Raw genomic sequence first — 16,434 nt, 5'->3', positions numbered from 1 at the left:
AAGAAAGAAAGAAAGAAAGAAAGAAAGAAAGAAAGAAAGAAAGAAAGGAAGGAAGGAAGGAAGGAAGGAAGGAAGGAAGAGAAAGGAAGGAAGGGAAGAAGAGAGAGAGAGAGAAAGGAAAAGAAAGAAAGGAAGGAAGGAAGGAAGAGAGAGAAAGAGGAAAGAAGGGAGGAAGAGAGAAAGAATAAAGGAAGGGAGGGAGGGAAGAAAGAAGATTAGCAAATGTGAGTTAAAGTGTAGAAGTGTATTCTGACTATTTAAAACTAGTTAATCAATTATGGCTCTTTATAAACAGAAAGCATTGTTTTGGGATATGATAATACCAAAGTGTGGGAATCATTAGAAACAAACAACAGCCATTGTCCCACTCCCTGAAGGATGTTTCAGAAGCTATGGGAGGGTTATTTCCCCTATCATTCATTACTTTCGCCTAAATGTTTTGCCATATGATTTAGAGGCTTATTAACATTTTATTTTGTTTTCTAGGACACAGCAGGTCAAGAGAGATATAGGACAATTACTACAGCTTATTACCGGGGTGCCATGGGCTTTATTCTAATGTACGACATCACCAATGAAGAATCCTTCAATGCCGTGCAAGATTGGTAAGACCTAAGTGCCTGTTGATGAAAAATTGTTATGGGTTTTCCTTTATGGCTTTTCTATCCCTTTCTTCCCCAAAGAAATAATATCCTCTACCTTCCTTATTTAGCACATATTGGGGTCACTCTTGGATGACAACCTTTTTATATGTCTACTAAGTATACATTCAATATTTTTTTCTAAAAATCACCACCAACTTGTGATCAGAACCATCCTCTAGCTAAGTTTTATTATGAGCTAAATTGTGTTATCTTTCTAAGTGTCGTCACCCATTCTAGTGTTTGACAACTCGTCACCCTTCATGCCCTTTGGGAAAAAAAAGTGGATATGCTTGTGTTGTTTCTCATAAGTGGTGATTGCTTCCTCCTAGAAATTCTTCAAGAGATTTGAAATAGTAGATTTTTTAAAGAGGACAGGCATGGATCCAGTTGGACAGGGAAAGGTGAAACTAGGGAGACAGCACTGTCATTTGGAAAGAGTCTTGGCTATTAATCAGAGGAGCTGGGTTCAAATGCCACCTGTGACACTTAATACCTGTGTGATCTTGGGCATGTCACTCAACCTTGCTGGGCCTCAATTTCCTCTTCTGAAAAATAAGAGGATGGAACTAGATGACCTCCATGGTCTCTTCCAGATCTAATTCTTTTCTCATCTGTAACTGTATTTTGATATCCAAAAGAAAAGGTCTCTATAAGAGATCACTTTGATCAACTCAATAAACATTTATTGAACCCCTACTTTGTTCCAGGCAATGTACCAAGTGCTAGGTATACAAAAAGAAGCAAAAGACAGTCCCTGCCCTCAAGTAGCTTATAATCTAATGGGGATAACATGAAAACAAATATATACAAAGAAAGTCATATACAGGATAAATAGGAAGTGATTAAGAGAGGGAAGGCACTGGAATTAAGAGGGGTTGGTAAAGGGTAGGAGGTGGAATTTTAATTGGGATCAGGAGTGGGGACTTGCCACCATGATTATAGTTTGCCTCATTCAGTTTTGGTGACCTCGGTCCTGGGAGGAAAGCATCACATGAGAAAACTTTTTGAGAGCTGATTGCAGGGAACCAGATTGGGGTCTCCAAGTCATTGTTATCCCTCTTAGTAGCTAGGAATCCGACCAGAATTGTGGGGCTCTTTATGGCCAACATGTTCGAAGATAGGTGTACTCCATCCCAATTGGAAACATGAAATTCTCTCTGTTATCATAGAATAGCATTGATTGACATTTAATGAAAGTGTTTGCTTCTTTTTCCCAAGCTCTTTACTAGTTCAGAAATAAATGGTCATAGGTGATCTCTAATATGGAGAAATAAGCAACCACCTGAAGGAAGGGGGAAAAATCATCAAAAACACATTTGATTAGTAGCCATTAGATGACGTGGTCATTTCATGTTAACACTCAGCATAGAACTGGAAGAGACCCCAGAGGCCATCCACTAACATGCTCATTTTACAGATGAGGAACCTGAGACTCAGGGAGGTTAAGTAACATGTGCAAGATCATACAGCTAGTAACTTTCCAAAAAATGGATTTGAAACCATCTCCTCAATCCTTTTTCTATTAAATATGAACACCTTGAGGGGAATTTTCCAGGAAAACTTGAGCTTTTCTCAAATTTCCCTCTGATTTTATTTCCTTGCCACTAGCATTTTCATATGAGATTTTGCTACTGAATTTACTTCTAGGATATATAAAAGTGTCTCTAGGAGACTACTGGACCATCAATTAGTACTTATTTTGAGACCTATTGTTGACTGATCAGTGAGAGCCATAGTGATTTGGGCTTAAGACATTATCCTTAAGAAAAAAAAAACTAGCCTGTGAACCCAAGAAATGTTGCATTTATGTTGGGCACTTCAACTACAAATACAAAAAAGGGGACAATCCCTGCTCTCAGGGAGCCAACATTCTACTGCTGTGTCTTTTCTCCAGGCCTTCTCCAGTTGCCAACAGAAGGTTTTCTCCCTGTCTCAGCCAGAATTTCACTTGTACTCCTTGGCCATAATGTCATATGAGGTACAGGAGAAAAGTGCTGGAAAGTGAGTTAGAGACCTGGATTCAAGCCCTCTATATATGCTGCAGTTTCTTGTCTGTGTGACCTTAGATAAGTCACTTAACTATCTGGGCCATGCTTTTCATCTGTAAAATAAAACAAGGGGGTAGAACTAAAAGACCTTCTTTCTCTAAATCTGCCATCCTGATTTGGCATGGAGCTATTTATACTAGAGTGACCTTCCAGACTCCACTACCTGGCATATTCCCTAATCTATGTGCTAAGGCTTCTGGCTTCCTCCCACTTCCCCACAGCTCTCAATTATTTCAATAACCACATCACCATGAAAAAATGGATGATTATAACTTCTTAAAATAGATACTTTCTAGAACTCTAATGCAGAGATGTAATGCTACCAGATTGGAGGAATCTGGGTGGGTGTCAGGCACCCTACATGCGGGGCCACACACGCTGCTGAAAATGACTCATACCCCATGGCCACTCTTGCCCTGCTGACTCCAGGCAAACTGCTTTACTGCTGTGCATGCATTAAAGACAAGTTTGATTCACTCACCTCTAGAATGGTGCCAGAACAGATATCTTCTGTTCAGCTAATTAAAACTTAGGAGACAATGACAATAAAAGCTGACCTGGAAACTGGGAAGTTTGTATGCTTGGTTCTAGCTCCAAAAAAAAGTAGTTTTAAATGTGACTTCTAGTTCAGAGTTGCAAAGTTGTGGGAATAATCTGGAAGTTAGAAATTCCGGAATATGCTTCAGGATGATAGAATTTTATAAAGAAAAAATAATATTATAAAGGAAAGAATTTTATAAAAGGAAACCTTTTTAAAAACTCGGTACAGTAATTGGGAAATTAGATGTCATCTAGTCCAACCTAGACCTAGGTTCCAATCCTACCCCTGACATCTATCTATAGGTAATCTATCAAGCCTAACACCCTCATATTCGAAATGAGGGAACTGAAAAACAGGAATGTTAAATGACTCAATATAGATGTGGTTGTAGGCACAGGTGCAGACATAGATATAAATAGAGGAATAGATGTAAATATAGATACAGGTATGGATAAGAATTGGGTATCAGTGGGTATAGGTGGCAGCAGCTAGTTGGTACAGTAGATAGAGTGCCAGGCCTGGAGTCAGGAAGAAATTCCTGAGTTCAGATCTGGCCTCAGACATTTAATAGTTGTGTGACTCTGGACAGGTCACTTAACCCTGTTTACCTCTGTTTTCTCATCTATAAAATGAGCAGGAGAAGGAAAGGGCAAAACACTCCAATATCTTTGCCCCCAAAAAAAATCCCAAATGGGGTCACAAGAGTTGGGCGTGACTGAAAAATAACAAAAACAACATGGGTATAGATTAATGGGACTGGACCTGTGATTACATTAGTGTAAGAAGCACCTGGTTGGGGGCGGCTGGGTGGCACGGTGAGTAAAGCGCTGGCCCCGGAGTCAGGAGGACCCAAGTTCGGTTCCAACGTCAGAAACTTAACACCCACACAAGAAAACTAGCCATGTAACCTTGGGCAAGTTACTTAACCCCAATTGCCCTCCAAAAACAACAACAAAAAAAAAGCACCTGGTGAAGACCTCCCCCCAATTTAAGTCAGTGCCTTCCCTTCACTTTAGAGTCTTAGGGAGGTGTCTAGGAGGCCCTGAGAGTATGAATAAGTTTTGTCCAGGGGCTCACAGTTAGTATGTGGCAGAGGCCATACTTGAACCCAGGTCTTTGTGATTCAAAGGCTTGGCTCTCTACCCATTCAGCCTCTCAACTTCTCCCTGCAAGGGGAGATACATGAGTGACAATTTACAAAACATGTGGAGATATTCATGCTTTTGACCCTCACAAGAGCCTTATGGAGTGTCATCGCGTAAGAGAGGCAGTATTGGGATCAGAAAGATCAGGGTTTGAGTATAACATGTACTGTCTATATGACCCTGAACAAGTCACTTAACCTCTTAATGCCTTTAAGCAACTTTTTTTTATACATCCAGAAAAATTTCTCATCTGCATCAATAAAGGAAGTTTCCTCATTGAGTGTTGTCTTCCACAATGAAATTTCAAATGTGGACGCTCTCCCGCATCTCCCACTGCCCAAAAAAGGAATCATATGGGGTAGGCAATACAAGTGTTGTCAACCACATATTGCCTGAGAAAAGTGAGACTCTGAGATTAGATGAAATACTTAAAGTCATATTGCAAAAACAGGCATATACTTTAGGAGTTCTGAGTCCCAGCTCAGTGATCTTTGCTTTGACCATACCAAAAGGTTTAAATGTATCAGCCAGCTACAGTGTACAGGGAATCAAGCATTGGAGGTCAGGCTAAAAAGACCTCAGTTCCAATCCAGCTTCAGATACTAGCCAACTGTGTGACCCGAGGTGAGTGATTTGACTTCTGTTTGCTTCAAATTCCACATCTGTAAAATGGCAATAAATATAGCACCTAGCCTACAGGGTTGTTGTCTTTGCAAAATCTTACTGAAGGATTTAGCAATTCTCTGATCTACTTGTTTAGAAGCTGTCAGAAAAGGAAATGATAGCTTTCTGTGGTCATTAGCCCCTTGTTAGAAGTTCACATATTCTTTTTTCTTCCCTATTTTGAACATCAGCATAAGATTTACCTCTCTCCAGTCCTGTGGCATCTTCCCTATTCTCCAAGATCTTTTGAAGAGTAATCCCTACTAGCTCAGCAACCACATCTTCTGGTTCATTCATTACAAATTTTCTACAATTAGAAATAGAATATTATGGTCAGATAAGCAATAAGAGTGCATACCTTTAAGATAGCACATCCCCAAGTGCCTTGTCTCCATAGAATCAAAAAATAAGATTCAATGGACATTGATTAATGTCTTATTGTTGAGGTTTAGAGTTGGGAGAGCTGGTTCAGGTGTGAAAGAATTCACTCAATGGGAGCTTTTTTTTAACATGAAAACGTATTATGGGCATTAGCAAGAAAGCTAAATGAGACCCCACTATCTGGGGAAGTTATGCTTATATTGAGGTTTCAGAATGATGATGTAACTTTAGAGGTTTTTACAGAGGTTAAAGATTAAAACCAGGACAGGACATAGGATGAGGAAGACAAAGGGAAATCTTTATGGTTTAAGGATTTAAGGACAGAGTAGGAGGACAAAGATTAAAAATTAAAGGGCGGGGGAACACAGGATAAGGGACACAAAAGCAATTCTTTTGGTTCTGGTTCAAGTTAAGGGGGAAAGGACTTTAGGGCATCTTCAGGTTACAGAAGTACAGGAAAAGCAACCCTTAATATTATTTTTAACCCTTAGGTCACTGTTTGTATTCACATCATTATTACTGGTTTATTAAGCCTTAGGATTCCACAGTATGATATCAAAAAAATGGCAATCTCTTTTATTTACCATTTAGGTTGCTCTGGAGAAAAGTCTGAAGGGCATAGGGTTTCAGCCAGGTCTCGGGGAGAAGGAAGGAGGCACTTGGGGACATAGAGTTGCCTAAGCCATGGTTTAGAAGGTAGTTATGACTACTGAGACTGTAAGTCCCAGCCCTGGGCAACCCTGGGTACATAGAGAGTAGAAACCCTAAAAGTGTAATAAACAATTCACATATCAATCAAGTTTTTATATGGGGAATGTCTGATACTTCAAAGGAGAATATTGGCATGGCTGGGAGGTGGAAAACCACAAAACAGCACAACATGGGAGATGACAGAGAAAAAGCAAGCTTGAGTCAGGGGCTGTACAATAGAAAGGAAAAATTAAGGGGCATGGGCATAGAACAGTCCAGTGGTGTCCTGGAGAGAATTAGGTACTAAAAATCGGCCATGTGCTATGGGTTTTATAGGGTACTTATCTGGATCAAATAGAACTAAACATTGAGGACAGGGAAGGGGAAATTCAGACCTGGGGTACAGGTCAGAGTTTAGAATCAGTGCTGAATGATGAGAATGGGGTGAGGGCCAAACATAGGAAATTGGCAGCTAGTTCACATTTAAACTCCCAACCATCAGGAAAGGGAATTTCTGCTGTTACTGCTGGTCTTTTTTTGACAGTAAGACTCGAGATTTGACCTTGCCCTTGGCTTTTTCATTTAGAAGGGCAGGGAGGATACTCAAGTCCTTAAAATTAAGCACCTGCTATGTGTAAGGCACACAAATATGCATAGCAAAATAAACCAAACTCAACTCTTGGTTCTGAAGCTCCGAGAATGTTCCCTACTAATAAGCAATTTAATTCCACAGAAATAAAAGTATGTCTGTGCTTACTAAATCTGATATTGGTTAAAAAAAAAAATCCTCCGACTTCCTGATTAGAGTTAGGAACCAATTACATGACTGTGCATTTAATCATCTTAGAATTGCTGTTCCAAGTGCTGGAATCCAAAATCTCTGTGAAGTTATGATCAAGATTAAACTCATTATAAATTCATTTCCTTTGTGATCTATCCATACCTGATTCTCTTGGTAACGAATGGCTTAATGTGATTGTTCACAGCTCCTTGTCTCTGATAGAAAAGTGAATTGCAATACCCATAAAGTGTGGGATTGAATGATGGGGCCAGCCACCTTCTGAGTTTGTCAACCATCTCCATTTAGGAGGCATGTAATTTCTACCTCAATTTTGCAGCTCTTGCTTTAAGAATAAATCTTAATCCACATGATTTAGACTCATGAACCCATAAACCATTCTTGGAAGGGTGTTCTTGTTATCCCACAACCCTTTCTATAGGTTTAATAGTTCCTAAAATTTTTTGGGTGTGGGGAGAGGAGAGGACTTATGAACAGGGAATTCACTTGGATCTTACTTGGAATTAAGAAACTTAAATTCCTTTGAAACTCCATGTCCACAATAGTCACTCTCCAAGTAGTATCTTCCAGGCTTAGGGTTTAAATGGGGGTAGGTATTATGTAAACTCCCTCAGTAGACCTCTACTTACCAGCAGCTTTTGACCATTTTTTAACAAGGGACATTTAAAAATATTATGGAGAAGACAGATAGCTCAGATTAGCCTTGGAGTAAGGAAGATCTGGGTTTAAATTCTGCTTCTGCCACACACCGTCACTATAACATACTATAAATTGCAGGGCATACGATTGCATTGGTCCTGAGTTTTATACCAATGAAATCATAGTTATGGTAACACACACACACATACCCTCAGCCCAATAAATATCCGTTATTTGCATTGCTCTGGTGGTGCAGTGCATAGAACACTGGAACTAGAGTCAGGAACCCCGAGTTCTAATATGACCCCAGACATTTACTGACTGTATGATCCTGGGCAAATCACAAACTCTCTGTGCCTCAGTCTCAGCATCTATAAAATGAAGATAATAATAACACTTCTCTCCCGAGGTCATCGTTAAGATAAAATGATGTATTTGTAAAGGGCTTTATAAACCTTCAGGTGCTATGTAAATGGTAGCTATTATTACTATTGTAAAAATCTAAAAGTAACAGAAAACAAACTAGATGTAGGAAGTAGTCTTTGCTATATTTTTCCTTTCTCCCTCCCCATTACCACCCAGTTAATGCTTATAATATTGGGATATTTAAAAGAAATTGACTTCAACATTCATGAAGATTAGGAAAACTTTAAGAGCCCAATCATGCCTTGGGTATACCCACAGTCACAGCAATGGCCTGCCAGCCACTAGGCCAGCTGTTCCCAGTTACTCCCTAACTTCACACATGGGAATAGGGCCATTCAACTAAGCATCAAAACAACACCTGACCTTAGGATTATAGATTTAGAACAGAAAGGCGCTTTGGGGTGTGGGTGACTGTCAGACTGGTCCACCAAATCCTGAAGAAGCCCTCATGATGTGAATGCCCCAGTAGTAAATTTTGCCTTAGACGATTGGGACAAGGTCATTCATCCAAGGGAGCTTTGCCCATGATCACTGTTCCTAGAGTGCCCTCTCCTTCTGTCCCCATGTATACATGTTTGTGACTCCCTAAGATTTTTTTTAGTGTTCAGGCCTTGGGTACTTTGTCCAGGTATAGTGGAAAGATCAATCTACCATGGTATAAATAATACTATACTTGGAGTCAGAAGCCTACAAGATGAGTTCAAATTCCAGCTCTTCCATTTTACTACTTGTGTGACATGGGTGGGGGCAGGGGTTGGCACTTAAGCTGTCTGGACTTCAGTTTCATCATTTGTATGATGACAGGATTTGAGTGGAAGATCTCTAAAATATTTTCTGGCTCTAAAATCCTGTGACTTGGGTTTAAATACCACCTCCTCTGCTTTCTAGGTCACTTGACATGCCTGAACTTCATAGAATCCTAGATTTAGGACCTCAGAATTCATCTCCTCATCAGGCAAACATGCCCAATTTCCTCATCTGTGAATTGACAATAATAATGTTTAACAACACCCACTTCACAAGGTTGTTGTGAGGATCAAATTTAAATCTTAAAGCACAATAGAAATACCAGCCATCACCATCTTCATCATCATCATTTTGACTGTTGGAGGCAAAAGTGGCCTCAACATCGGGAACCAAGTCCCCTAGGGGGTCATGGGACAAACTTGGACATGACCTGACCTTAGGTCACAAACCTATGACAACATTTCTGGGTTCTGATAGCAATCATGAACTTGAAAAGGATTTGAAAAGGTTTTACTTCATATAGTTTACTGCAAAGGAAAATGTTGAACTAGGAAGACTTTTTATGACTAGAGGTTTGAATGCCTAGTTGCCTCAGAGCAGGACAGTAGGTTATGAACACATTGCATCTTTTCTTTTTTCCATCTCAAACTTTTCTTTCCTGAGTGTGGTCTCCTCTGGCTACTTGCCCTTCCTGACCAGAAGTATTAATAGCTCATTTTTTTTTCAACTTGTTTATTTACATTCTGTTTTTCATAATGCAGTGACAAATAACTATAAATAAGCTTTCTTTAAAAAAAGAAAAGCTGGTGAACAGATTGATATGTTGTTTTCTTTTTCATCTAGACTGAAGCAGGCTACAGGGAAAGTCTGACACCATCTTCCCACCAGTTTAAAATTATTCCTATCTGTGATATTTGGTAAACCATTGCAGATGTTCTGGGGATGTAGTTGCATTCCATTCTGAAGGAGTTTTTTTCTTTAAGTTTTCTACTCTTGTTGGGTTTTTCCCCAGCCATAAATATATAGTGATTACATATAGAAATAGAATGAGAAGAAGTGTAGCAAATTTTAATAAGAAGAGTCCTCTCTGGGGGGCTAGGTGGCGCAGTGAGTAAAGCGCCGGCCCTGGAGTCAGGAGGACCAGAGTTCAGTTCTAGAGTCAGACACTTAACAGCCCCCCTCCCCCCTTCCCCCCCCCTCCCAACACACACACACAAAATAGCTGTGTAACCTTGGGCAAGTTACTTAACCACAATTGCCCTCCAAAAAAAGCCAAAAAAAAAAAAAGAGTCCTCTCTTCTCCTGGTTGCTAACTGATGTATTTTTTTTTGGTTGACTTGAAGCAGAAGTAGACATTTTCTTTAAAGAAATAATACCACCTACCAGTATCCTTCAAACTCTAAAATAGTAGCTAGCATTTATATAGCACTTTAAATTTTGCAAAGCACTTTACAAAAATCTCATTTTACAAATCTCACTTTACAAAAATCTCTCATCCTCACAACAAATGATAGCCCTCCCTAGGGTAGAGCAGGAGGGTAAGGAAGAAAAAAACAGAAATTTACATGATAACATTATTATATATTTAAAAGGAATAGCAAGTTGTACATAATTTTCAGTTTCATGTGCAATTATCTTTTTTCATTGTACTATGCTATGGAAAAGCTTGTTGAAGGGAAAAGTATTATTCCCATTTTATAGATGAAGAAACTGAGGAAGGTAGAGGTTAAGAGAATTGCATTAAGGGTCAGTGTCTGAAGTCATATTTGAACTCAGGTCTTTCTGACCCAAGGGGTAAACTACTGTGCCATCTAGCTTCAGCTCCTGTCTCTAGGGGGGAATAAGGAGAGCTAACTCTTGGGATTAGTGTCCAGAAGTAACTGGTTGCCTTTGATTGCCAGAAGATTACTTGGAATTATGCTCAGGTTAGTATGATATAAAGAATTCAGTCTTAGTCCAATCATCAGGAGGAAGCACTGTCTGCATAGGCCTGTACAGACTGCATGAGTTGTGAGTATCTGGGTGAGCAAGCTCACTTTGCCCACGTTCTGGGCACATCTGTGATTGTCTGAGTTAGGAAAAAAGAGGATGCTCTTCTGTGCACCCATTGCCAGCTCCTGCGCCAGCATTGGAACAGGTAAGGATTATATATAGATAAGGTTGATATGGGAAACATATACTTCCATTGTGATCCTTTGATGTGGAGGTAAGCTGCTCAGTCAATATAATACATTCCAGCAGCAGTAAGATTCTTCCTTGGGGCAGTAGTCAGGAGATCATTCTATAAGAAGATCTCTTGGAGGATCTGAGACTGTTTAGCCTAGAGAAAAGATCAGATAGCTGTCTCCAAATATAAGGATGAGCTGTCATGTGAAAAAAGGAGCAGAATGGCCCCAGAGGGCTGCATTGGAGCAATGGCCATCAGTTGTCAAGAGGCAAATCTCAACTGTAAGAAAAGACTTCCCAACAATCAAAACTGTGTACAAGTAGAATGGAGACCGAGCATCTCCCAATGACAAGGAGCCTTTAAGAAGAAACTGAAATGACCACCTGTCAAGAATGCTGGAGAGAAGATTCCTGCTGAATTACAGGTTGGGTTAGTTGGCCTGCGCAATCCCTTCCAATTCTGGATTCCGTCATTCTGTGAGTTCCTTGTTCAGGGCTCTTAAAATAGAGCCCTATAAATCTTCTCCAGCATAATTTTTTTATTTATAAACCCACTGGTGTAGGCGACAGTGAATGGAAATTTTGTTTAAAAGAAGGGAAAAAAAGCTAGTATGTCCACCTCTTTCCTGAAGTCTGCTTAATTTATCTTTCCATTTCTCTCAGAAGTCTTCCTGTCCACTCTCTCAATTTGATATGTTTGGACTTTTGTCTTCTCCTGATCAGTTTCCTCCAAATGACCACTGAGATATGAATTAACCTCACGAGGAATGTTTTATGTACTGAAATTGTGAAGAAATGTTTAAAGGAATGGCGACTTATGTAAGCATCTTATTTCACCTGATATGACACAGTTCAAAAAAAAACAACACTGGATTTAGAGTCAAAGGACTTAAGTTCTAATCCTTCTTATATTCCCCACCTGTGTGACTTTAGGTATGTCACTGAACCACTATGGACCTCAGTGTCTTCATTTGTAAAGTGAGGGAGTTGGGTGCACCAATGCATACATAAGGATCCCTGTGGGCTGTACGTTGACTTAATTTCAAACTGTAATATTATCTACGTTTTACTATATATTTTTTTATTTTGTTAAATATTTCCCAATTACATTTTAATCTGGTTCCTAGGCAGACTTTGTGTGTTTGCTACAGAGGGTATAAAGTTTCCAAGACAGGTCAGGAGGGAGCAAATGTGGTTGTTCTGAAGTCTCCCATTGCTAATTCCTCTAATATACTCTGACTTTACCATTTAGTAAGTGTGGCGTTTTTGTTTTTTTTTTGTTTATGGCTAACCTGCTGTGTCTAGCTTTGTACTTCTGTGCCTCAGTAGCATTATCTGTAAAACAGTGGTCCTACTGCTTCACAGGTATTAAAGCTAGCAACAAGCCTAGAGGTCAAAACTAATGGTCAAAGACCAAGACCCTTCATTCTGTGTGGAACAAATGAATGTTAAGTGAGATTTTTTATTCCTGAACTAAAGGTCTTGGATAATGAAAAGTATTTGTTTTCTGTCTCACTCATGCCATGAAAATATGCCATATCATGGAGTACAATATAAATTTGAATCATAGTATTTATAGCAAGTCCCTAAGATTTGCTTTATTATTGTGCCCCTTCTCCTCCTCTTCCTCCTCATTTTCCTCCTTAAGAATTACCTCCCCATGAGGGTTAGGCTTGTCTTGAGGGATAGCAATTAAACCTGTCACTCAGTTCTTCAGTGAAGATGGTGGAAAAATACAATCTTTTTTCCCTCCCTGCTTCAGATATTCAACTTGCAATAGCAGCCAGAAACATGAGAGTCATTTAAATAAGTGTAACCTAAAAGAAAAGTGGGGGTTTGGTTGAGAATATTCATTGATTACCCAAATCCTAGTTATCAAGCCCTCTAGGTCTACCTCCTACCTTCTCTCTGAAACTTTTCCTACTAACTCTTAGGATCATAGATTTAGAACTAATAAAAAGATTGTAGAAGTCACCTAATCCAACTCCTTTCCCTCTTCCTCATTTTATAGATGAGGTCTTAAATGGCTTGCCCACGGTCATAAAGCTAGTAAATGTTAAAGGCAGGATTTGAACTATCTATTCACTATACCATGCTATCATTGCAAAAACACATATATAGGGTCAATGCCGGGGAGGAAAAAGACTTTCTAATAATTAGGACTATCCAAAAATGGAATGGTTACCTTCTCCTAGAAAGGGCTCCTCACCTTTGGGAGTTTTCAAACAAAGACTAAGCAATCATATGTTGTGGAGGAATTCTTTTCTAGGTAAGCATTGGATTAGATGGTCTCTGAGGACCTTTCCCACTCTGAAATTCTATGATTCTATATTGAACTTAGTTGAGTTGAATTGTCACAAAACAGATTTATTTCCTAAATCTAAATTCAGGATACCCACGCTCCTTCTTGGTCCTCTTCTAAATGCACGAGATTGGTGGCTTAGCACAGGGCTCACATAGATAGTCAAAATATTAATTCATAAAATATTAACTCTTAAGACTGTCTAACACTCAGCATGTCTATCCATTTTTCATTAGGGATTAACCTAGGTATTATGTTTTAAATTGTGTTCAGGGAGATGATATGAACATAATTAGCATTTGGTTCCCACTCCCAACAACAAGGTTTGCTGTAGGAGGCTTTTCAAGGCAGAAATGTTAAGAAAATCACAGTATTAACATTAGTCAAGAAGCCATTAGAGTTACCCAGTGAAACACATACACTATATTCTGGTTTGTTTATATAGACAGACATATAATTTAAATAACTCTTACCACATAGAGGAACATATTACCTATGACCATCTGGCTATTTCCCCAGTTCTAGAACATAGCTAAAGACCAGAAAGGAAGAAAAAAAGACCCTTAATGGTCAGAGTAGATGTCTATGCACTAAATTAAAGCATACATTTGTCTCTTAGGAGAGTTACTTGGGTCTCTGCTCCAAGCCTGTTTATCCTTGCTTCAGAAAAATTTCTAATAAACGCGTAGGTTTGTTTTTGCTTCCAAGCACGCAGCAGGTTAGAGGAAGCAAATTAGGGGGTAAAGAAGGATATCCAGAGGTAGCCATCCCGGTCTCAGCAAGAAATAATAGGTAATAAACTAACAAGCAGTGGGAGAGGCAGAAAGACAATAAAAACCACACAAAATAACTCAAAAATTATAGTGGTCTGAAGGCCATTCAGGGTAGGGGAAAAGAGAATTGGGCCTGGTATCAGGATAACCTGAGTTAAAAATCTAGCCTCAGGAACTTACTGGTTTTGTGAATCTGAGAAAACCACTTAATCATAGTTTTCTCAACTGTAAATGGGGGTGATAATGGCATCTACAACCCCAGGTTTGTTGTGAGGATCAAATGGGAAAATGTAAAGTGCTTAGCATGGGTCCTAGTGCATAGTAGGCATTTATTTCATTCCCCCCATCACTTCAGCCTCAACATGCTAACTAAAATGTAGAAATGTTAGAACCATGGATTCTAGGAGCTTCAAGGGATTTTAAAAATCAACTCATTCAGCTCCCTCATTTTACTGAGGTGTGTATGTGTAAGCATGTGCACATGTGTGATAAAGACAGAAGCAATCAAAACAGCAAGTATTTATTAAACACTGTGAAAATGAGTGGGTTGACAGAGATAGAAAGTTGAAGAAACCAGCCTGCCCATGCCAAAATCCCACATCTATTTCAATTCAACTTAAACATTCACAAAGTATCTGAAATTATGACATTCAAAGGACTTTAGCAAGAAAGTGCTGTGACATTGGAGTAGAGGAGAAAAAGATGGATCAGAACTCTGAAAGGTGGTAAAGAATAGAAAAAGATAAATTGAGAGATCTTCCTGGGAGTTTTCAGTCTTCTTAGTAAAACAGTTGTCTTTTAAGATTGAATGGAGAATAGTGAATTACAGTCTTAAAGGAAGAAGAGAAGATCTGGGACAACTATGGCAAGAAATGTGTTCAATATTAAACACTCTCATTGAATAAATTGGTCAGTGTACAACCCTGATGGCCCAATAGAGGTTATCTACTTAATGGCAGAGCCAGGTATAGAACTATCTCCTGACTCTTTCCTCTTTCTCAGTTGCCCAGATGTTGACTTTCTCAACCAAAACATGAAATTAAGGCAATTCTTTTGGAAAGTTTTTCCTTCTCATCCTTTCTGCATTATTCTCTTCTATTTGGTCTGCTTACCTTCAGTCTTCTAATGCTTTGCATTATACCAATCTGATTTTAAAATCCACTTGACAAATACCTACTAAATGTACCTACTATGTGCAAGTACAGGTGATATAAAACCAAAATTGATCCTGCCCTCAAGCGGTGTACATTTTTTTTCAGGCATTTTACAAAATGTTTGAACTAAAAAGGCCCTTAGAAATCATCTCATCTAACCTCCTCATTTTTTAAGTTCAGAAAACCAACACCTAAAGTAGTCCTGTGTCTTGCCTCAGGTACCATGTAGCCAGGGAGGAGGAATCAATCTCTCAGTCTAGTGCTTACCCCACAGAAATACAATTTTGGCAAGAAAGGCTTTGGGAGGAAGACAAGCTAAAATGTTTAAGAATTTAATTAATTTCTGTGAGCTACTTCCTATAAAAATCTAGCATTCAAATTTGAGGCTGTATGTATGACAGGTAAGGAAGATACTTTTTGACTATGTGAAAGGAAATGGAGAATGGAAGCAATTGTCTGGATAATTCAAACCAAAATGAAAACATTACCTCCATTATCTGAATATTTTCAGTTGAAAGCATTTTTTGCCTGAGTTATCTAGGTAATTGCTTCTGTCCCACATTTCAATTTACATGTGAATAAAAACACCCCAAGGTTAGGTTTGACAATTCAGGTTCCTGTCTACTTTTAAAGGACAAAAATGAACATAAAAACAGAAAAATCATAGTGACTTTTACAATGTTTATAGTGAAGAAAGAGAACATCCATTGGTAAAGTGGTCATTAAAGACAAATCCAAAGATTGGACAGGCTGCATGGTCAGGATTAGGCAGGATTGTTGTATCCCCATCACAGAAAGAACAATGCCTTGTGCACAGCAAGTACTCAGTGTGGGTCTTTCTGTCTCTGTCTGTCTGTCTGTGTCTCTCTGTGTCTCCCTCTGTCTCTCTGTCTCTCTCTCTCCTGGGTCTAAAGTGAGGCTAGCAACTCAGACACTGGGATATCAATCAGTCCCTGATCTGAGCGTAATATCACCAAATGCTTTTAGTGGTTGAAGATTTCATGTGACAGGGAGTCCACTATATCCCAAGGCAGCCCATTTTGCTTTTGTACATTTCAAAAAATTTGTTCTTTATTTTGCAAAAATATAGATAGGGAATATTTTTGTTTTGTTTCGCAGAATTCATATCATAGCACAATTACAGAGACCAAGCAGTCATGCTATATGTATGAGAACTGGAAGGCAGAAGCTGCTGTCAGTCACTAAGGAGGGCACTGGCCTGCAGACAATAAAGAAAAGCAGAAAACTCAGAACCTCTAGCTTAGCATTCCTAAAATGCTCCAACACTACTTTGGACAAAATGCTGATTACTTTGG

General features: G+C 39.1%; 1 protein-coding gene across 3 annotated transcripts in view; it reads left to right on the top strand.

Moving 5' to 3' along the window:
- RAB3C (RAB3C, member RAS oncogene family) overlaps positions 1-16,434 on the top strand; it is a 352,364-nt gene that overhangs the window by 194,352 nt on the left and 141,578 nt on the right. For all 3 annotated transcript variants that reach the window (XM_069096457.1, XM_069096456.1, XM_069096458.1), the window contains exon 3: positions 487-605. In XM_069096457.1, coding sequence (XP_068952558.1) covers positions 487-605 — 119 coding nt within the window. The remainder of the gene's footprint in view (positions 1-486; positions 606-16,434) is intronic.

This window comes from Petaurus breviceps, unplaced genomic scaffold, assembly GCF_028583685.1.
Source record: "Petaurus breviceps papuanus isolate PSGF00001 unplaced genomic scaffold, PetGlider_PUasm1.0 229, whole genome shotgun sequence".
In the NCBI taxonomy this organism is placed as follows: Eukaryota; Metazoa; Chordata; class Mammalia; order Diprotodontia; family Petauridae; genus Petaurus; species Petaurus breviceps.
This window is presented reverse-complemented; position numbering and strand designations above follow the sequence as displayed.